General features: G+C 33.3%; 1 protein-coding gene across 1 annotated transcript in view; it reads left to right on the plus strand.

The window, feature by feature from the left end:
- The window catches only part of SI (sucrase-isomaltase), a 91,982-nt gene that overhangs the window by 63,738 nt on the left and 4,637 nt on the right, over positions 1-23,607 (plus strand). The window contains exons 36-45 of the mRNA XM_039255023.1: positions 3,066-3,153; positions 4,073-4,211; positions 9,935-10,068; positions 11,825-11,859; positions 11,944-12,060; positions 15,161-15,309; positions 17,533-17,617; positions 17,702-17,758; positions 18,344-18,468; positions 20,155-20,243. Coding sequence (XP_039110954.1) covers positions 3,066-3,153; positions 4,073-4,211; positions 9,935-10,068; positions 11,825-11,859; positions 11,944-12,060; positions 15,161-15,309; positions 17,533-17,617; positions 17,702-17,758; positions 18,344-18,468; positions 20,155-20,243 — 1,018 coding nt within the window. The remainder of the gene's footprint in view (positions 1-3,065; positions 3,154-4,072; positions 4,212-9,934; positions 10,069-11,824; positions 11,860-11,943; positions 12,061-15,160; positions 15,310-17,532; positions 17,618-17,701; positions 17,759-18,343; positions 18,469-20,154; positions 20,244-23,607) is intronic.

Consider the following 23,607-nt stretch of genomic DNA (forward strand, 5'->3'; position numbering starts at 1 on the left):
ACCTTAAATAATTTCTTCTTTAAAAAGCCATTACTCTCAGGAGCAGGAAATATTACAGGCTGTCCTACACAGAAGAAGACAGAGATTTATACAAAATGCCAAGATGAAGGATCCATCCCAAAAGAAAGAACAAGAAAAGGACACACCAGGGATTTAATCAAAACAATTATAAGTCATATGCCTGACCCAGAATTTAAAGCAACAATCATAAGCAGGGCTTGAGAAAGCATGGAAGACATTAGGGATACCCTTACCACAGAAATAAAAGAGTTTAAAATAAATCAGGCTGAAATGAAAAATGAAATAAACAAGAATCAAAATCAACAGTATATAATGACTACAAGGAAGAAAAAAACAGAGGAATGAATAAGTGATATGAATGATAGAATTATGGAAAATAAGCTGAACAAAAGAGGAAACGAAAAATGTTGGATTATAAATGTAAATTTAGGGATCTGAGTGACTCCATGAAATGTAATAACATTTGTATTACAGGAATCTCAAAAAGCAGAGAGAAAAGGGGGCACATTTATTTGAGAAATTATAGTTGATCTGGGGAAAGAAAAAGACTTTTAATTTTTTTTTAACATTTACTATTGAGAGACAGAGAGAGACAGAACATGAGCAGGGGAGGGGCAGAGTGACAGGAAGACACAGAATCTGAAATAGGTTCTAGGCTCTGAGCTCTCAGCACAGAGCTCGACGCAAGGCTCAAACTCACAAACTTCGAGATCATGACCTGAGCTGAAGCTGAATGCTTAACCAACTGAGCCACCCAAGTGCCCTGGACAGTCTTCTAAATTGAGGAGGCAGAGAGAACTCCCATCAAAATCAACAAAAGCTGGCCAACTTCAAAAAACATTGTACTTAAATTTGCAAAATACAGAGATAAGAAAAAAAAATACTAAAAGCAGCAAGACAAAAAAGTCCGTAACTTAAAGGGAAGACAAATAAAGTTAGAAAGTATCTCCACAGAAAATTGGCAGGCCAGAAGAGAGTGGCATGATGTATTTACTATACAGAATGAAAAAATATGCAGTCAAGAATACTCTCTCTAGTAAGGCTATCATTCAGAATAGAAAGAAAGAGAATGTTTCCCAGAAGAAACAGAAACTAAACATTTCCCAGAGTTGATGACCACTAAACAAGCATTGCAAGAAATATTAAAGGAGACTGCATGGGAAAGAAAGACCAAACGCAACAAAGACTAAAAAGGAACAGAGAAAATCTCCAGAAACAACAACTTTACAGGTAATGCAGTGGCACTAAATTCATATCTATGAATAATCACTTTGAATCTAAATGGAATAAACGCTCCAATCAAATGACATGGGGGGAGGTTATCAGAATGGATAGAAAACCAAGATTCATCTATATGCTGCCTGCAAGAGACTCATTTTAGACCTAAAAATGCCTGAAGATTGAAAGTGAATAGATGGAGAACCATTTACCATACTAATGGATGTCAAAAAAAGGCAGAGTAATCGTACTTATATGAGACAAACTAGATTTTAAAACAAAGACTGTAACAAGAGATGAAGGGCACTATATCATATTAAAGGGGTCTATTCACCAAGAAGATGTAACAATTTTAAATATTTATGCCCCCATCTTGAACACACTAATATATAAATCAATTAATAGCAAACATGAAGAAATTCATTGATAACAATACAGTGATATTAGGGACTTTAACACCCCACTTACAGCAATGGGCAGATCATCTAAGCAGAAAATCAACAAAGAAGCAATAGCTTTGAATGACACACTGGACCAGATGGCCTTAACAGATACATTAAGAACGTATCATCCTAAAGCAGCAAAATACACATTCTCTTTGAGTGTACATGGAAAATTCTCCAGAATAGAGCAACATAGTAACTCAAAAATCAGGCCTCAACAAGAAAAAAAAAAAAAGATAAAGATTGTACCGTGCATAATTTCAGAACACAACACTAAGAAACTTGAAGTCAACCACAAGAAAAAATTTGGAAAGACCACAAGTACATGGAGGATAAAGAACATTCCATTAGAAAATGAATAGGTCAACCAGGAAATTAAATAAGAAATTTTTTTAAAAAAGCATGGAAACGAATGAAAACAAGACAGTCCAGAACCTTTGGGATGCAGCCAAAATGGTCATAAGAGAAAAGTATTTAGCAACAAACACCTACCTCAAGAAACAAGAAAAATCATAGAAACAGCATAACCTTAAACTTAAAGGAACTAGAAGAAGAACAAGAAATGAATCCCAAAGCCAGCAGAAGGAAAATAGTAAAGACTAGAACAAAAATAAAATGCAGAACACTTCTCTCATTGTACATAAAACTCCATCTTATTGAACATAAGGAGGAAAAGATTGAGAGAGAAGAAAACAATAAAACATACTCTTAACTATGAGAACACACTGAGAATTGTTGGAAAGGAGGTTGGCAGGGGGATAGGTGAAATAGGTTATGGATTATAGGAACGGCACTGATTGTGATGAGCCCTGGGTGTCATATTGTAAGAGATGAGTCACTAAATTCATCCATACCTGAAACATAGATGATAGATAAAGATAGATAGATAGATAGATAGATAGATAGATAGATAGATAGATGATAGATAGATGATAGATAGACAGATGATAGATAAGTTGAGTAAGTATGTTTTCAGTATGTGTAAACAATATTATGTGGTTTAAAAAAACACAAACCATTGTTTTTTGTTTTTTGTTTTTCAAAACCAATTGGTACAAGGAACTGAGGCAGGAGAGGAGAGAACATGGAAGAATATACACTACTATAATTTAATTTTCTGTCTAAAAACAATTCACTTTTTATGCGTGTTATATCTACAGAGAAAAGTAGGACATTTTATGTTTTTAAAAAGGAGTTATGAAATCTAAAAAAGAAACACTAAGTTAAATTAACTCTTTTATTGAGGTGTCTTATGGTTTTGCTTTAGAAGAGTAAATGTGCCATTACTCAAATATGCTGCTTTAATTTATTTGCGACCTGAATTAGTTCCTTTGTGAATATATTCTCTATTTTACTTTTCTTTTACTTTTCTCTATTTTTTAGGATATGAATGAACCATCAAGTTTTGTACATGGATCAGTTACTAATCAATGCAGAAATAAAGAGTTAAATTATCCACCATATTTCCCAGGTACACTTTAGTTGCTACACCTTTGATGTTATTGCTATTTATTAATCAGGTTTATATGCTTTATGATGTAGGGAACTGGATTCACATTCTTAATTCTCACTACTCATCTACACATTGAACCACACCTCAACCCATTCCTAATTCTATTGAACACTATTTGGAAAAGAAAAATCAAGAAACATGTTTTATTTATATGTACACATTCCTGCACACATTTGAAATTGTTACTTTGATTTTCCTAAGAAACTTCCGAGATTTGAAAATTGTCAATATTTCTTAAGATTAAAAGAAAACTTTTTTAAATATTTATTTTTAAATTTTTCTTTATTAGAAAAAAATGAAACAATACTAACAGCACTTCTTTGGTTGTCCTTGACCCAGGAGAGAAGGGTCCAGTTGCTCAGTATTCATCCTCATACTCCATGTACTGTTGATATCTAAAGTGATGGCAAAACTCTGAAATAAATGCATCATTAGCTAAAAGAAAAAGAGTATCAAATAATAATGTTATAGCATTGCCTGGTTCTTAACCCCAGGGCTTTATGTAAACGAATAGATTTTTTATCAAAATCTAATTAATCAGTATGTCTCACCTGAGTGCATAAAATACAGTAGACATTTAGGAGTATGCTTATTTTTCAGGGTTTTATTAATTAATGTTAATTCATAACATTTTTATTGCTGAATACAGTAAAATTTTTCACATTTTTTTAGTTCAGTTGTAAGGGCAGTCAGTTACTATTGCAGATTATTTTTCACTTTTAATTAGCAGAGACAAAGTGTACAAATGATTAAAAAATCAATATTATTTTAAAACAATGGTTAATGTTTTTGCCAAAAGAATTTACAATTATGATTTCGACATTCAATTATAGGGTAATTTATAATATATTAATATGCTTCCATTGATTCTCCCCAGAAATCACAAAAAGAACATTCGGGTTACATTTCAGAACTATGTGTATGGAAACTGAACAGATTCTTAGTGATGGGTCATCTGTTTTGCATTATGATGTCCACAATCTATATGGATGGTCACAAATGAAACCTACTTATGAGTAAGCAATGTTCATAATTATCTTTTTTTGACTCTTTATTATCTTTTAGATTAATGTGACCTACTTTCAGAGTTCTTCCCTGCTGGCCTTTTCTGGTAGTATTTTCTTACCCAATATTCTCTGTAACTTACTTGGTCCTTTATGGCACTTAGAATTATTAACTCTCTCTCTCTCTCTCTCTTCATCTGTTTCATTTATCACTGATTTAAACTTTCATCCCATTCCAAAAGGAATCCTGAACAATGTTATTTTGTTCTTTCCTAGCTCTTAGTGGCTGTGCTTAACATAGAATAGGTATGCAATAAACAGTTGTGAATGTATAAATTAGTAAATAATGTATAGTTTGATGTCATTAATTAAGGCCTAATTAAAATTAGGGTAAATCTTTTGTTTAAGTGCAATATTACCCAATTAGAATGTGTATAAGTGAACTTGATTTAAACTTTTATGTGAGGCCGGTGATAATGGAACACAAGCCATCCTTTGAAGATCAAGTCTCTATTACCACTGTCCAATAACACTTTTTGCAATGATAGAAATGTTTTATAATTCTGGGCTGTCCAATATGATATCTACTAGTCATATGAGGCTATTGAACAATATGACTTCTGTGACTCAGAAATGGACTTTAAAATTTTAATTTTAATAAATTTAAATTTAAATTAGTCCCATGTGCTGATGTGCACCATATTACACAGTGCAGCTCTAGGTCACTGGCTCTTATTTACACAGTATAATCACCTGGAGATTTTTAATAAATATATTGATTAATTGATCTGTACTATAGCCTAAGATCTGAATTTTTAAAATAATATTTATTTAGTTTTGAGTGATAGACAAAGCATGAGCAGGGGAGGGGCAGAGAGAGGGAGACACAGAATCCGAAACAGGCTCCAGGCTCTGAGCTAGCTGTTAGCACAGAGCCCAATGTGGGGCCGAACCCACAAACCATGAGATCATGACCTGGGCTGGTCTGACGCTTAACTGACTGAGCCACCCAGGTGCCCCCATTTTACTCTTAAATAACAAATATTATAATGAAGTGATCAGTACAACCTTCCAAAGAACATTTTATGTTTTAAAGACATAATACATTTCATTAGTGTTAATTTTTGCTCCTGTTCATAAAGTTTTCAGTAAAAGTTTTATTTGTTATTTAAATTAAGCAGATTAATAAATTTTAAATGAGTTGAATAGCTCAGTTTACACTTTACATATGTTTTAGATACTTTCTTAATATTTAATTTTTTCAGTTATATTAGAAAAAATTATTGAACTCTTGTTCAAAAATTTTAGAACTAAATATAGTAAAATTTTTAGACCTTGACAAATGTAAAAGGATGCTATTAATAAATTACATTTACATTTAAGCAAAGAATGGAAAGTAAAGACTTTTTATTTACAATTGGAGAAGAATTAAATAATTAAAGACATTTTGTTTCTTTAAGTTACTCAGACTATAGCATTTTATTGTCCCCTTTTTTATTCATTTTTTTTTCTTTAAAAAATGCTACACATTTGACATTCAACTAGTTCTTGCTACTGTGCTCTCCACTAAACATGTCACAAACAAGCAAACCAAGGAAAGAATACAATGAGGTGATTCAGAAACAGGAGAAAAATAATCAGCTTGAGAAATTGCAAACAATTTTAGAGGTCGGACTTTGGATACCAGTTGCAAATCAAAAGTTTCATATGTAAATGCCATACAAAAACTTTCAGTCTTCAATAGATCAACTTCTCTTATTATTTAAAATTCAGTGTTGCACTGAAACAAAGCCTATGCTTCAAATGTATAAATAAATACACATTAAAAACTGCCTCAAAGTGTGTGCTCGACTTTCAAAGAAATATTCAAGGATTATATAACTATATATTCCATATTTTCAACTTCAATAATACCTGAAGTGAAATTAGAGATTACTATATATTTTTCACTAGAGAGAATGTAGAAAAATCAAAATCTTTGTCTCCTTTTAGAAATTCAGGTGGTGTTAAAGATAACAATTTTTAAGTAAATGCCCCAGATTTTTGTAATCATAATTTAGAATGGAATAAAATAATCAATAAATACAAGTTATTTTCTTAGGTATTTCTATAGACTGAGCTAGATGGCAAATTAAAAAATCACATTCTATTTCTTTCTATTTTTAATGTATCTAACTTGAAAAATATAGGTGCTTTTTTGAGTGGGAGAATTATGTACTATCGAAAGTGACCTCTTGCAAATATTTTAACAAAAATCAGTTTCGTAGATAAAAACAAACAATATAGTCACACTTCCACTAATTTGGACATTTTCCTGTTTATAACTGTAACTTCTTATTAATTAGCTGTTAGTCATCTGAACAGACACTGAACATATGTCTCTTATCATTAATTCCTGATTAATATGGCTGAGTTGAACATTGATCTAGCTGGTATTAATGCTTATTAAAAAATGAGATCTGGGGCACCTGGGTAGCTCAGTCGTTTCAGCTCTTAATTTCAGTTCACGTCATTGTCTCAAATCTCATGGTTCAAGCCCCACAGCTCACTGACAGTGTGGAGCCTGCTTGGGATTCTCTCTCTCTCCCTCTCTCTCTGCCCCTTGCCCACTCATGCAAGCTCTCTCCCTCTCAAAGTAAATAAATAAACTTAAAAACATTTGAGATCTGAATCCATAAACCTATTTGCATGGTTTAGCCGTTCATGTTATCTTCTTAATAATGGAAATTTCAAATTTAAGTTTTTATTATACACTCAAAAACAATGGAAATATTTTAGCTTACAAGAACTTGTTATTCCACTCTAAAACTAAAACTGAAATTATATTTTCTCATCTAATGCTAAGCCTATTTGAGATGTGAAGTGGGTATGTTACTATTTCTAATGAATTTTAACATGTAATACTGAATGATTTGTTTGCCAAAAAGTAATTCAATAAAATATCTTTAGTTTTCAAAGAGTTTGTTTAAATAAATGAGGAGAAAAATACTCCTGTAATAACTTTATTTACTCTAAGCAATACTAGTCAATATTCTAAAATAATTTAATGCCACCTAATCAGAGACATAAGTTTCTGAAGCATAGTTTTCAATTGATTTCATCAGTAAGTAAAAACAAAGGCAAATTGAATTAATTTCAAATTATTATCTTTAGTAACCGTGATGAAAATAAATATATCAATATTGAAGATTTAAAATATATTTAAAAGTTTCAATTCAATATTCCCCTTTTACATTATCCACTTTTGTAATATATATGAATAGTTTTCTAAAACTAATTTTTTAAAGAAGGCTGTTTTTCTCAATAATTGATATATTTAGAAGTTTTTACGTCCTCTTCTATACAGTATTCATGTGGTGACTAAAAACACACAATAAAAATACTTCCATAACACAACATTATAATCGTTTGTATTAGCTAAATTTTTCAAAATCAAGCGGTAACAGAGGACAAACTGTCCTACAGGTGAAAAGTTTTTCTTAAAATTGAGCTAAACTCATTACGACCAAACCATTTGTAAAGTTAGAACCTGTCAAAAATATTTGGAAAATATTTCTAGTGATGGGATTTTAAATTGTATTTTCAGTGACAGCAAGTGATTTCCCAAAGTTTTGTTCTCTATTCTGTGAAAGGTTACAGAGGAGATTCTTCTAATATAAGAAATTAAATTTTCCTTAAGAGAAAATTATTATAAAAATAGCTAATGCAGAATTCTTCTCAGTCAGATATCTAATTAGGCATACATTCAGTTATTGATTTAAAGCCTCAGTAAAGAATTTTTGCAAAAGTAAGACATATAGCAGAAAAAAAGAAATTCTTTAAGAGTATATATTTCTTGAATGTTAAAATTTGAGACAACTCTATCCCATATAATTTTTTATCAGTAAATAAAATCAATTCTGTTTAAAAATTAATTAGACTATATATTTCACATATATTTTTAGATTGATCATCTGTTCTTTTATTCTTGATATAAATAACCATTTTTTTAAGTTTATCTATTTTGAGAGACAGAGAAAGAGAGAGAGAGCCAATGGGGTGGGGCATAGAGAGAAAGGGACAGAGAGAATCTCTACTCAAGCAGTCTCCACATTGACAGCACAGAGCCTGACACAGGGCTTAAATTCATGCTTCATGAGATCATGACCTGAGCCTAAATCAGGAGTCAGTTGCTTAAGTGACTGAATCACCCTGGTGCCCCAGTAATCAGTCATTTCTTATTAAATGTCAGCAAATATATGTAATGTGTGTTACATATATTTATGTACCTAAATATAATAGATCTTTTATATTTATTATAAAAACTTAAGCACTGAAAATGATTTCTTTATTGATCTTTTTAAACATAGACATATATACAAGTAGGAAATTTTAAGTTAGCAAATACAATATGGTGTTTATTACTAACAGACAGTTCAATTTACCATATTATATCTATTGAAAACACTTTTAGTTTTCTGTAATTTTGATTTGAGAAATTCATTAATTCAAAAACTTCTTGAGTTACTGTTATAAGCCAAAACTGTATTAGGTGTAAAAAGTACAAAGAAGATTAAGACATTATCTTTAACTTCAAGAATTTCAAGGTCTCACTGAAGAAACTTTATATATGAAGAAATCAGTACAAACACTGTGATCCATGCTGTAATAAGAAAATGATTGTAAAGTCTGCCTAATTAGGTTTTTGAAGTATCTCTTTCCCTAAAATAGTTCTATACATATGCAGTTGATTTCAAATAATATAAAAATAAATATTTTACTTCCAATTAATAGTGGAAATTTTTTCAGGGCACCCAGGTGACTCAGTTGGCTGAGCATCAGACTCTTGATTTTGGCTCAGGTCATGATCCCAAGGTTGTGGGATTGAGCTCCTCACCAGGCTCCAGGCTGGACATGGAGTCTGCCTCAGATCTCCATCTCTCTCCCTCTGCCCCTCTTCCTTGCTTACACATACACTCTCTTTCAAATAAAAACAAATAGTGGAATATTTTTTTCTACTTTTGCTCATATAGTATCACAGAGAGAGAGGGAGAGAAATGCAGATAATATAAAAATAATGAATTATTGTATTATTTTTAGCACTAGAATATGTTTTAAAATGAATAGTAAATCATTAAGGTCATTGTTCCAAGACTGAAGAGAGGAGAAAACAAAAAGAAATATGATATAATTTGTAAAATTCATTCTCTTGAGATCTGACTTTGGATAGATCTATGCTTGAAATAAAACTACTTTTATATTCAACACCCAAAATTTCACTCTCTCCAATCTCCCTTCTAAAACAGGGAGTACTATGGCAAAGATTCTCTGTTGAGTAATGTGGAGATTAATTATTGACATGCTATAATTGAGAAGGGTTGGAGCATTCAATAGTTAGAGCCTATTCAAGGGAACATATTTAAGTAGAATAAAATGAATCTATTAGAAAAGCCCTAAAGATATCATTAGTTACTTGATTTGATAACTTCAATAGTTGACCTAACTTGTATTCATTGAACAAATAAAGGCCACTTAGGCCTGTCAGTCTGATAAATGTTGAAAGGGAAGAAAAATGTCCTTTATGTCTATGAGAATTTTATAGTATAAATGAAAGAAGACTTATAAAGAACTAGTGTAATAAGAGATAACAAAGACACCATAAAAAAAACACATCTTTTTAATGAAGTGCTCATAAGTAGAAATGTCTGAAAAGTACCTCATGTAGGAACTCATAGATTCTTCTCCATCAATGTCAGTGCATTGCAAAAGACAACTGGCAAAAGAGGAATTGTTATTTCTCGCTCAACATATCCTACTGGTGGACAGTGGGGAGGACACTGGCTTGGAGACAACTATGCAAAATGGGACAATTTGGACAAATCGATCATTGGTACGTGAGTCCCCATCTTTATCATTACCTTTGCATTCTCTGTTAAGTATTCACTTTTTCTAGTAATAGTGTATATACCTCATAACTCCTTCTCAGAAACATGTTTTTTGCATCCTATTTAATGACAAATAGCATCATGAAAATGCAGTGGGCCATAAAGTAGAAGCTGGAATGTTTTCTAGAAACTAATGATATCCAACAAGTTTATTTTAAGACAATAATTCTGTCCCTTTTGGTCTCAGCTCACTGGGAAAGGGCAGTAGCTGGAAAAACAATATGTAGAGCTAAGAATAGAAATGGGTAGAAACTCTAGATTCTAGGGAATAAGAATCACTCATAGATGCTAAAGACTGAAGCATTTCTTTTTTTTCTTTTAATTTTTTTTCTAATGTTTTTATTTTATTTCTGAGAGAGAGAGAGAGACAGCGTGAGTAGGGGAGGGTCAGAGAGAGGGAGACACAGACTTGGAAACAGGCTCCAGGCTCTGAGTTGGCTGTCAACACAGAACCCGATGCGGGGCTCGAACCCATAAACCATGAGATCATGACCTGAGCCGAAGTAGGACACTTAACCGACTGAGCCACCCAGGTGCCCCAAGACTGAAGCATTTCTAACGAAATTTTGAAAGAGTATTTTGACAGTTGTTAGGTAAATAAGATATTATCATTTTAAAGAGGAAACTGATACTTTTTGTTTCAGATCTAGTCATAAAAGTTCTTTATTATTTATTTTTATATTAGTGATTAAGGAAAACAATCAATGTTACTACTTTAAAAGAAGAGCTGGGATATTGTATGAATCCTTTTTATTGAAGTGATCTCAGAGGATTTTATTTAATAAGGCTAATTATTATTTTTTTCAAATAATGAGGCATATGGTTAAATAATTACATAGACAGCCTTTTATTTTATTTTGTTTTCTAAGCATCATCTATACAGCAACCAACCAGATCACTTCTGTACCTTTAGCTTACAGGTCTACTTTTCCTCCTTTCCAAATGAAAGTACTAACCTGACTTTTTCTTTTTTTTAATGTTTTATTTTTATTTTTGAGAGAGAGTGTGTGAGCAAGGGAGGGACAGAGAGACAGAGGGAGACACAGAATCCAAAGCAGGCTCCAGCCTCTGAGCTGTCAGCACAGAGCTCAGTGCGGGGCTTGAACCCACAAATGGTGAGATCATAACCTGAGCTGAAGTCAGATGCTTAACTGATTGAGCCACCCAGGCGTCCCAGCTTTAAAAAATGAAACCAAGGCAGCACCTGGGTGGCTCAGTCAATTAAGCAACCAAATCTTGGTCAGGATCTCACACTTAGTGAGTTTGAGCCTGACATTGAGCTCTGCTTGAGATTCTTTCTCTCCCTCTCTCTCTGCCCCTCCTCTTCTTATGCTCTCTCTTTCTTTCTCTCTCTTTCTAAATAAATAAGTAAACTTAAAAACATACAATTAATATTAAAAATGAAACCAAGGAGAACACTGCCATTTTTTCTCATGCTATAATGTATTTATAACTATTTTGTGCCCTAAATATACCATCTTAAAAGTGACAAAGAAGCATAGTGTCTTATTTTTATAAATGTCATTAGCATTATAACATAACATGAATATTGTAAGGGGATATGATAGATATATTAATAATCTGAAAAATGTTTCATTAGATTAGGGATTATTAGAAATGGAACATCTTCCTAAATAGAATCATCAAATATCAAAATATATGATATAGTATCTTTCTAATTTTTTTCGGGATTTTTTTTAGGTATGATGGAATTTAGTCTTTTTGGAATTTCGTATGTAAGTAGCTCTATTTTGTTTATCTTTATAACTTATAATTTTTAAGTAAAAAACATTGAAATTAAATATAACAATATATTTTAGACTGGAGCAGATATCTGTGGTTTCTTCAACAATTCAGAATATGAGCTCTGTGCCCGCTGGATGCAACTCGGAGCATTTTACCCATACTCAAGAAATCACAACATTGCGTTTACCAGGGTATGTAATTACCACATATGCTCTTATTCCTTTCCTCCTACTAACATTGGAAGTTTTTTTTTTTTAATGTTTTTTTTTTTTTTTTTTTTTATTTCTTAGGAGAGAGAGAGAGAGACAGCGTGAGCAGGGGAGGGTCAGAGAGAGTGGGAGTCACAGACTGAAACAGGCTCCAGGCTCTGAGCTGGCAGTCAGCACGGAGCCCGACGCGGGGCTCGAACCCGCGAACCGCGAGATCATGACCTAAGCGAAAGTCGGACGCTTAACCGACTAAGCCACCCAGGCGCCTCTAACATTGGAAGTTTTGAATAGAACTTCCCCTGCCTGGCTGATTTCCAGTGCTTGCTTTGAATGAACACCTTTACATTTACTGAGGACATCGGAGCCCATCACTTTGAGAATATTCTGGTTTGGGTTACTCTTCTTTATACTTTGAGGTGTAGAACTTGGTTAGATGACATACGTACTGCTGTTCTATATAAATTAGCCAGTGGGGAAAAACTGCTTCTGTAACTTCTTCCAAACTGAGACAGAACAATAAAAAAATCAGCTTCAAACTAAATTAGAAGTGAAAAGTCATTTGAAATACTATCAGTGCATGAAAATAAGCAGATTTAAAAGGCGAATGTTAAGATTATGAGTTGAAAATTTGAGGAAAAAGGAATTAAGAGAGCTAATTCTTGTGTGGTGGCACAACTCTACACTTTACTAAATTGTCTGAAGATTTTTGAATAAGAAGGGTGACTGTATTAAAAGTTATGGAAGAGTATGAACAGTTAAAGGCAATACCCAAGAGCTTAATTTTGTGATACTGACTTTAATGAAGAAGTGCAGAAGAGGAATTATCAAAAGTGCCTCATGGAAGAGTTCCAGACAGAACTGCTCTTTGAAGGATGGGTTCTAACTGTAGTAACTCAATGGTGGATCTCATCAGGTGCTGTGAAATCTTTGTTTCCCTCCTGGGAAATTTTTGTTAGAATAGAAGGGAAGATTTATTTTAGAAAATGAAAATCTATACAAGGATAGAAGGCAGTATGGGGCCACATTTTGGAAGAATTTGAAAGTTGGGCAATAACAACATAACTTGATGAAATAGGAATATTTTAACAGGAAAACTTGCTGTCAGTAATGCAATTTAGAAAGCTGTAATATTGGAACAGTGGGATGAATTAATAAAAGCCTGGACAGCCATTTATTCAACAAGTATTTATTAGGAGGCCACTATTTAATATTTACAAAGTCCCTACCCTAAGATTCATAAATTGTAGGCAGGATAGAGATAATAGGCAATTATGTGTGTGTATATGTCTGTGTATATACGTATAAATCAGGTAAAAATAAATGTATATGAGGGAAAGCTAGTGTAAGCTAAATTGACAGCGATTTGCGGGATTCTGATTTAGAAAGGGTATCTAGGGAGGTGTTCCTGAGAGGGGCACAAAAACCATAAGCAATATAAGGATATGGGGGAGGAGAATTTCAGACAGAGGGAGTCAGTGAAAACTCCAAGATGGGAAGGTGGTTGGAATTTTGGAGACGATGAAATAGAGGAGGAGGAAAAGACTGAAGAAGAATATCTCTGTAAAAATCTGCAAAACAGAAGGCTCAACTTGTTTAATTTTGAGGTAGTGTAATTGAATTTGAGAATGCATGGTTTAGGGGCACCTGGGTGGCTCAGTCGGTTATTCAGCTCAGGTCATAATCTCATGGCTTGTGAGTTTGAGTTCCACATCGGGCTCTATGCTGACAGCTCAAATCCTGGAGTCTGGAGCCTGCTTCAGATTCTGTGTCTCCATCTTGCTCTCTATCCCTCTCCCATTCACGCTCTATCTCTCCTTCAAAAATAAACATTAACAATTTTTTTTAATGTGTGGTTTAGACTTAAATGCTTGTATATCAGCTTGTCAAACCTAGTGAAGTCAGCTAGTAACAGATAGGATCTTTGCGTCTTTCTTCTTACTTGACTTTGGAACTAGTAACAATAGGATCTTATAGCTTAATAATTCTTGGACCATTTTATTTTCAAAGTTTTGCCTATTCTAACATTGTTACATATTGCAAACAATCAACCATCATTCATACTTTCTAATCTAAAGTTTATTAATCTAAATCAAGCTTACTGAAATCTAAAAATGTTGGAATCTTCATAGATGTGGCCAGCTCATAAGGACCCCCTTTCCATTAATATCAACAAAAAACATGAATCTATTGACCCCTAGATTATGTGGCAGCCTTGTTTGTTCCCTTAGCACACATTAAAATATAAAATACTAATTGCCTTCCCTATTATTTTCTGAGTAAGTGCAACAACATTTTTTAACAAGCTTTTAATCTTTCCAGTATCAATTTTAATTTTTTACTTAGAGTATGTATTTCAGAGCTGACCTGGGCATACTCTTCTTCCTTATTCAGCATTAATTAGGTCTTTTCTCTCTTCTATTCTCTTCTTTAATATCATAATTTATCCATTTCTCATGAGTACACATAATGTGGAGGGGGTCACCATGATAGGCTCTGCATATGTCTGTTTATTTCAATCCACTTTTTAAAAATTTGTTGATGTTTATTTATTTTTAAGAGAGAGAGAGAGCACAAATGGGAGAGGGGCAGAAAGAGAAGGAGAAAGAAGATCCTAAGCAGGCTCTGTGCAGAGTGCAGAAATCCTTATGCAGGGCTCAGCTCAGACTCACAAACCGTGAGATCATGACCTGAGCCAAAGTCAGACACTTAACCGACTAAACCACTTAGGTGCCCCTATTTCAATCCACTTTTATATAGCATTTCATTGCTCTACTAGTCTTTTTACCCTGTCTATCAATCACTATGTTGTCACCTATTCAAATTGAACTGTTCTTTACATATGTTGACCTAAACTAAATCAAGCTACTGGTGTAATTTGCATTTTTCTTATTGAAATATTAATATTCTGTCTCCATTATATGATAGTAATACTATTGCATAAAATTTTTGGGAAGAAGGTATGTAACACATATGGCAATGAATGAATATTATTTTCTACTTTTTATTCTCCAAAAATGTATTTGAAAATTGTGATTTAAACCAGGACAAAAGCTTATGATTATTTCATTCTGCTTTATTTCAGAGACAAGATCCTGCTTCCTGGAATCAAACTTTTTCTGAAATGTCAAAGAATATTCTAAATATTAGATACACTTTATTACCCTATTTCTATACACAGATGCATGAAATTCATGCTCATGGTGGCACTGTTATTCGACCCCTTTTGCATGAGTAAGTGCACATCTTCTTTTCTGCCAAAAAGAAAATAAGTTTCATTTAATTTACTTAATAATCTCTTATAGAATATTTGAAACTGGAAACATTTTCATTGTTATTTTAGTATACATGTTGGGTTAATAGACATTTACATAAGTGAGTCTATTAATAAACAAGATGCTATGAAAAATGAAACATTAATCAGTTATTAAAAAGTAATAATTCTTGGGGGGCCTGGGTGGCTCAGTCGGCTGGCTGCTGGACTTCGGCTCAGTTCATGATCTCACAGTTTGTGGTTACGTGTCCCACATTGGGCTCTGTATTGACAGCTCAGAGACTGGAGCCTGCTTCAGATTCTGTGTCTCCCTCTCTCTCTGCTATTCCCCAGCTTGTGCTCTGTCTCTACTTCTCTCTCTCTCTCTCAAAAATAAATAAACCTTAACAATTTTTTAAAAAAGTAATAATTCTTAGAAATAACTACTGTACACCCAGAGTTAATTTAGACTTATATACTTATTGTATTGAATATTTTTAAAATGGAGGCAAGTAATGCTATCTTTATGTTATGATTTGATTAATTAAAGTTTAGAGCAGTTAAATAGATCTCCCATATATATATATATATATATATATATACCTTACTGAAGAAAACCATCTCACGTCATCCTGGAGGTGTATTATAGAGTACACTAGAACAGTTCTAACATTCTCCTTAGAAAATTATTTTGGATTCAGTTTTTTTTTAATGTTTATTCAGTTTTGAGGAAGAGAGAGAGACAGAGTGTGAACTGGGGAGGGGCAGAGAGAGAGGGAGACACAGAACTCGAAGCAGGTTCCAGGGCTTGAGCTGTCAGCACAGAGACCAATGTGGGCTCAAACCCAGGAACCGTGAGATCGTGACCTGAGCCGAAGTCAGACGCTTAACCGACTGAGCCACCCAGGCGCCCCAGGATTCACTTCTTAAAGCTCAAACTGATATATGATTAAATCTTGACATTCTATTCTATGGAGTATAGTTGCATAAATTTTAGCCTGTCCTATTTTTAAGGCAAATGCAAGACAATCCTGATTGCTGATGCCACAACATCAGCAACACAAAGCACAACACAAAGCACAAAAAAACTCTTTGAAACAATCATACTTCTTATGTACCTTATATTACCAGAGTAATTGAGTGAGGTGATTTGTTAGGTTGCAGAACTAATAAATCAGTAAAAACATTTGGCACATATTTAAGAAAATAAATAATAGTACACAAGGCAAAATGACAAAAATAACAAGTTGATCAATATGCCTTCTGTTCTCAGAATAGAATTTTAAGAAATAGTAGATAGTCCTATATTCATACTATCCTCTAGTTACTTTATTATTTACCATAATCCATTATTTTTTGATAAAACTTTGTTAATATCTTGCCTCTCCTACTTCCAGACTTTCCCCTCTTGTGTTCTCCTTATTTACTTCCCAGAAGAGTCGAATATCAGCTCTGGACTGAATCTCTAAACAGAAACATTATTATTAACTATGCAGACTCTTGTCCTATTGAGAACATCTGGGCCTTTGTTCCCACGGGAAGTCCATGAAGGAGTAAATTCAGAGTCCCACTTGGCATTAATATCAGTTTATAGTATACAGCAAAGTAAAACAGAAACAAAAGAGCAAACAAACGAAAATGTACAATTCCACTTCAATTAGAGAAAAAATGTGGATATTTAATAGCGACTGTTCTCAAACTATGAAAAACAGATTCTGGTGTTTCCAACCATTTGTGCCTGAAATTCAGAAATATATTAAGTTAAACACACCATTCAATGAGCTTTAAGCAGAATAAGCCAAATCTTTTTGAATTAACAAAACAAGGTTCTTAGAGCACACCTTACAGTTCTCTTCCAGATTTTTTATAACTTTTGCTTCCCAGTTTGTTGATCTACTAGGCAAAGTTAATATTTGTACCTCTTTGAGTTCTCTTCAAAAGTTTCCCATTCAGTTGGTCTTATAGAAATTCTCTGCATTTTGAAGGAAATTTAGTTATAGTCCAGATTTACTCACAAAATATTATACTATTTATTGCATATTAAATTTGAAGTGATAGAATTGTTTTTGATTTATTTATAGTTTGGTTTTCATTTCAGTCCACAAAACTCTATACTGCAAAATGTGATTTGAATAATTATTTTATGATATTCAGATGACATAAAGTTCTTTGATTTAATTATTATTCATGAATATTTTGTCAAGGTTCTTTAATGACAAGCTAACCTGGGATATATTCAAGCAGTTCTTGTGGGGTCCAGCGTTTATGGTTACCCCTGTATTGGATCCTGTAAGTCCTATCATACATTTTTGTTCACTAAATAGTTTCATACTTGGCTTATATGTTTTCAATGACTATATCTTTAAATTCCAGGATAGGAGCACTGTAGAAGGCTATGTCCCTGATGCTCGGTGGTTTGATTATCATACGGTAAGTAGTTAAGGATTCTGGGGCATTGACTAAATGGAAATGAGCAACAATTTGATCCTAGTCTTTTCATTAGAGACATACATGGTTTACATTACACTTAAAAAGAGTAAGATAATTCTTGCTAATTATAGCTGAATCAAATTAACATACAGTGAGAGTTAGTTTATGCCACCATCTTTAGTTATGTAGACATAGATTTATTTTAATGAATAAGCATAGAGAGTGCACATTATACACAAAAAGTTCATTGCCTTTCATTGAATATCCAAAATTATCATTAAAGGTAATGTTGTCCTTCCAAGAATAATGTATATGAAAAGTCAGGAATAACTTTTGTGACCCTCAATACCCACACATTTTCTGCTGGTGAGCATCACAAAAACAAATAGTGGTAAATTACTTTCAAAGCTATTAATAATTAAGAAGTATATGCTTTAAACAATACAATTTCCTGAGTGAGTGTTTTATTAATTTTTAAATTAAATGTATCATTTGATTTATAAATGTACCTCCTCAAGTACCAATATTGCCAATGATTCCATTTCTTGCTGTTTGTGTTCTTCCTTCCAACCCTTTCATTTCCAGGGCCAACCTCTTGATGTCAGAGGAAAAGTTCATACATTTGAAGCTCCTTTATATAAAATAAACCTACATGTCCGTGGTGGATACATCCTACCATGTCAAGAGCCTGCTCAAAACACATTTTACAGGTAAGTGAAGTGTTTACAGAGCTTAGATTAAATTTTAGATATGTCATAATAGAATTGCCAAGTGCTGAGAAAGGTCTGAGGTTTTTCCCTACTTCCAAGCTTACAAGTTATTTTGTAAGCTAGTCTGCCACAGTGTCATGAATTTTGGGTAGGAGACAAAGGTCTGTCTTACTCAAGGCATAGCAAGAGATGTAAACTTTATGTTTGCTATTTTCTTTGCCCTCAGAGTCCCATGGGGATGACACATATAGTACTGGCCTATATGCCTAGGCAGATGCTACACATGTAGGAGGTTTGTGCCACAGCTAAGGAACTCCAGGCTTAGGCACTCAATCCTTTATAATGGGCTGCAAGCAAATCTCTTCATTCTTTACTTCCACAGGAGACTTTGCATTTGTTATACTGGCCAGTAATTTTTTTTAAGTTTACTTGTGTGTGTGTGTGTGTGTGTGTGTGTGTGTGTGTGTGAGAGAGAGAGAGAGAGAGAGACAGAGAGACAGAGAGACAGAGACAGAGAGAGAGAGAGAGAGAATCCCAAGCAGATTCTGTGCTATCAGCCCAGAATTCAACTCACGGCTTGATCTCACAAATGGTGAAATGGTGATCTGAGCCAAAATAAGGAGTGGGACACTTTAACCCACTGAGCCACACAGTCTCCTTGGCCAGTAAAATTTCTTTAATTAATTTAAAAACAACACTGCCCTATCTTCCAATACTGTCTGTTTTAAAAACACTCTTATTAAAAATTTTCTCTTTTTTATTTAAATTTTAGTTAACATACAATAAAATATATAGTTAAAAATATAACTCCATATATAGTTCTAACAATATAACTATATATATAATCAATCATATATAGTTAACAATAAAACAATGTAACAATATTAACTATATATTATATGTTAACAAACTAAAATTTAAATTATATATACTCATGCTAAGGCTTGTTAACATCTTTACATGGAAAATATCAAGTTCTGTAGAGATTTGAACTGTAGATGTTTTTGGGTATTTTAGGAACTTCCATGACAGTACAACCTTCAATATTTGTGATTAGAAAAGGCAATTGTAACTAAGCATAATTGTCTGAGAAACCCTTCCTTAGCAATAGGAAGTACAGTGAGCTATTTAGTTCACAGCTGGGCTATGCAGGCACAAGCTTCGGAGAGATTGCCCCTTTCAAGAATAGAACTTTCATACTAATCTTCACATTCTTATTAGTAATTTCCAATAATAACTCAGTGATTTATGTATGGAAATGTGAAGAAGGCTTAAAGAATTTCTTTTTAAAGAAATTTAAAAATGCCATTAATATAGTTTCATGTTTAATGGTCAGTGACAGGATTAGCAAGAGAAAAAATAAATAAACATATCAATAAACTTAATATGGTTTTAACTATTATAAGTGGGGCCCCTTTTGATTTGTTACAATAGATCAAAAGACATGCATGTCATTTTCTATTAAATGTGAAGGATTTTATGGTTTATATCATTCCGAATAACTCATTACAAAAGTAAAGCCCTTTTATTTTCTTTGCCTAAAACAGTTTGTATTCTCCTTAATTGATAATCTTCTTTGTTTTCCTTTGGGTACTTATATGAGAGCCATATCATAACTAAACATATGCTACTCTATAAACATTGGGTTTATGTCTTTATAAACATTAACATTATATGTTTTTTTAGCCGACAGAACTACATGAAGCTCATTGTTGCTGCAGATGCTAATCAGACTGCACAGGGATCTCTGTTTTGGGATGATGGAGAGAGCATAGGTGAGCGGTCCATTTAGTAGATAAATGTAATTGATGACATACATATTACCTAATGTAATCTAATGTAATTTACATATCTACTATCGTACTTTGGAGGCTGAATGAAATAATATTATCTAAAGCTAAAATCACTTAATAATTAGCTGAATCAACTTAAAAACTTAGTGTACTAAAATTAAAGACTTTCATCTTATCCTAAATATAGTAGATACCTATGGTAAATGTCTGGATATCTAAGAGATGTGTGTGGACAGAGATGGTATACGGATCCTGTTTTACTCCTGGAAGTTAGCCCAGGCCATTCACAATAGGCTTTCAATATGGTCTGCCAAGCTGAAAACCCATGTTCCATGTGCACATGGTGATGCATAAAGGATGCCTCTAAAATATGACTCAAAACTCAATATGATCAAAACTCAAGTTTGATTCTGTATTTCCTGGCTATATTTTATTCAATATTTTTTACATGAAAACTTTAAGGATTTAAGGTTAGATCTATGTTTATGACTATTTCTTAAGACCAAATTGAGCCGCCAAGCCTCCAGCATTGTCCTCAGAATCACTTGCAGGAGTTTATTGAAAATGCCCATCTGAGGACCATTTAATTTCCATCAATTTGGGGAGAGGCCAGCTATCACCTAAAGGTGATTATTATGCTGTTAATTAAACATTCTTTGTGGATTAGGTTTATTGACTGTCATTAACAATGCCAACTCTACTAGAATGGAGTTCTGAGTATTCACTTAGCACAATACACATAGAAACTACCATTTATGTGGAGCTGTCATTCTCATGGAGCAGTTCACTGCAATTTAATTATCTGCGGAAGGCAGATCTTTCATTACTAGCAAATACATATATCTTGCATCTTTTTAGGTAAATCAGAATTAATATTTTGCAATCCTAAGAAATAACAATCTATTTATTAGTAAATTAGTATATCAGAAGATTTATTAAAGAATCATATTGTTATAGGCAAGAGTCTTAAAAAAATAAATCGTTTCCTAGTATTTTGTGATTTAAAGTGAAGAATCTACCACTCTTAGTTAAAATCTTGTTTTTAGAGTCCTGACCTTTGTTAATACAAAAACAGAGTTTGTACTAAGTTTGCAGCCTTTCTCAATTAGGTCCAGCAGGTTGCACTTTGGCCTACAGCTTCTCAGGGTTGTAAAGTTGAGTTATGCATAATTTGAAACCTTATCTTGGAATCTTTGAATTTAACTATCTAACAAAATAAGTTAACTCTTTTTTTAAGTATTTTTATTTCTCAGAGAGAGAGAGAGAGAGAGAGAGAGAGAGAGACAGCATGAACAGGGGAGGGTAAGAGAGAGAGGGAGATACAAAATCTGAAACAGGCTCCAGACTCTGAGCTAGCTGTGAGCACAGAGCCCGACACAGGGCTTGAACCAACCACGAACCGTGAGATCATGACCTGAGCCCAAATTGGACACTTAACTGACTGAGCCACCTAGCCGCCCCTAAGTTAACTCTTGAACAGAAAAGGAGACAACGCTCCCCATAGAAATTTTTCTGTAGCTTTACGTAGCCAACTAAGATAGATATAGATGAAAGAACTTGGTATGACCTTTACCATATTAAAGCTTCATGGCAGATTTTTTTTAATTACTGGAAAGTAACAACATAAGTCATATATTAATTTCTGATCCCTTTATATAAGCATACAAAATTGTTTTGCCCAATTATATTTAGGGTTTTTTGGTTATATTTCACAATCTCAGTATGTTTGTTATAATTAAATACAAAGATTTCAGATAATCCCTTGACATTTCTTGAGTAAACAGCAACAACAATATACAGCAAATACTTAGAGTGTCTGGATTTAGTAGACCAGAATTTCCAAAGAAGTTTTCTCTCACAGCAAGATCATCAATCTAGTTGATAGGCGCTAATTTTTTCCCTCCTGTAAGTACATTCACATTTTATAATACATTATTTTTGGCTGACATATGTTTTTTATCTCAAAGAAAATCAAAGATAAAATACAGCAGTTTCTCCTTTTCCACAGTTTTGCTTTCTGTCATTGCAGTTACCCACAGTCAACTGTGGTCCCAAGGCAGATAATTCTTCTGACATAGTGTCAGAAGGTTGGTAGTAGTCTAACACTATGTCACAATGCCAAAGTCATTCAGCTCACTTCATTTCATCACGTAGGCATTTTTTATCTCACATTATCACAGCAAGGATGAATATAGCACAATAAGACATTTTGAGAGTGAGAAAACACCGTCAGATAACTTTTATTATACCATATTGTTATAATTGTTAGATTTTTAGTTACTGTTACTCTATTACTGTTGCTAATTTATAAATTAAACTATGTCAGAGGTAAGTCTTTTATTAAAAAAGTGTAGTGTATACAGGGTTTGGTACTGTCTGTAGTTTCTGGCATCCACTGTGGGGAGGGTGTCTTAGAATGTACCTCCCATACACATAAAGGGGAACTATTGTAAACTTATCTTGAAACTTGTGTATATTAAGTACATTTTGACCATGCTAATAAAGTTGTAGATTAGTAAAATCTTATTTTGTCCTACTTATCTTTTTTAAAAAATGTTTGTTTGTTTGTTTGTTTGTTTTGGTAGAGAGAGTGCACGCAAGGAAGGGGCACAGGGAGAGGGCGAGAGAGTCCAAGCAGGCTCTTCACTGTCAGTGCAGAGCTGTACATGGGGCTCAATCTCACGAACTATGAGATCATGACTTGAGCTGAAATTAAGAGTTGGGACACTTAACTGACTGAGCCATCTAGGCAGCCCAGTCCTACTTATCTTAATGAAATAGATACTGTTTCTCATTTATGAAAAACAACAAAACTGCCCATATTTTCCTAACAATTATCACTTTTGTGTTCTTTTACCTCATGGTTCTATACTTTAAACAATTGCTCTTAAAAACTTAAGCTATGTTTGTAAACTTAAAAATTAAGACTAAAATTTTTACCTCAAAACACATTTCAAATCAGCCATGCATACATTAGTACATATAGAAAAAATATTTTAGGAAGAACATAATTTAATTTTCATATAGGCAAAATTAATTGCAAATTAAGTAATTTTCAAAGAGTTATTTAATATAATGCTGGCATTTATAAGTTGGAAAAGGAAATTAACATTTGTTACTTTCTCAATGTTATTTTTTTTTAAGTTTGTGTATTGATTTTGAGAGAGAAAGAAAGTGCCTCCACTCACGCATGCGCCTGTGGGGAAGGGCAGAGAGAGGCAGAGACAGGATCCCAAGCAGCTTCTTGTGCTCAGTAGAGTCCAAAGTGGGCCTCAGACTAATAAACCATGAAATCCTGACCTGACCCGAGGTCAGGAGTCAGATGCTTAACCTCCGGAGCCACCCA

This window comes from Hyaena hyaena, unplaced genomic scaffold (genome assembly GCF_003009895.1).
Source record: "Hyaena hyaena isolate Hyena2069 unplaced genomic scaffold, ASM300989v1 scaffold_507, whole genome shotgun sequence".
Classification (NCBI taxonomy): domain Eukaryota; kingdom Metazoa; phylum Chordata; class Mammalia; order Carnivora; family Hyaenidae; genus Hyaena; species Hyaena hyaena.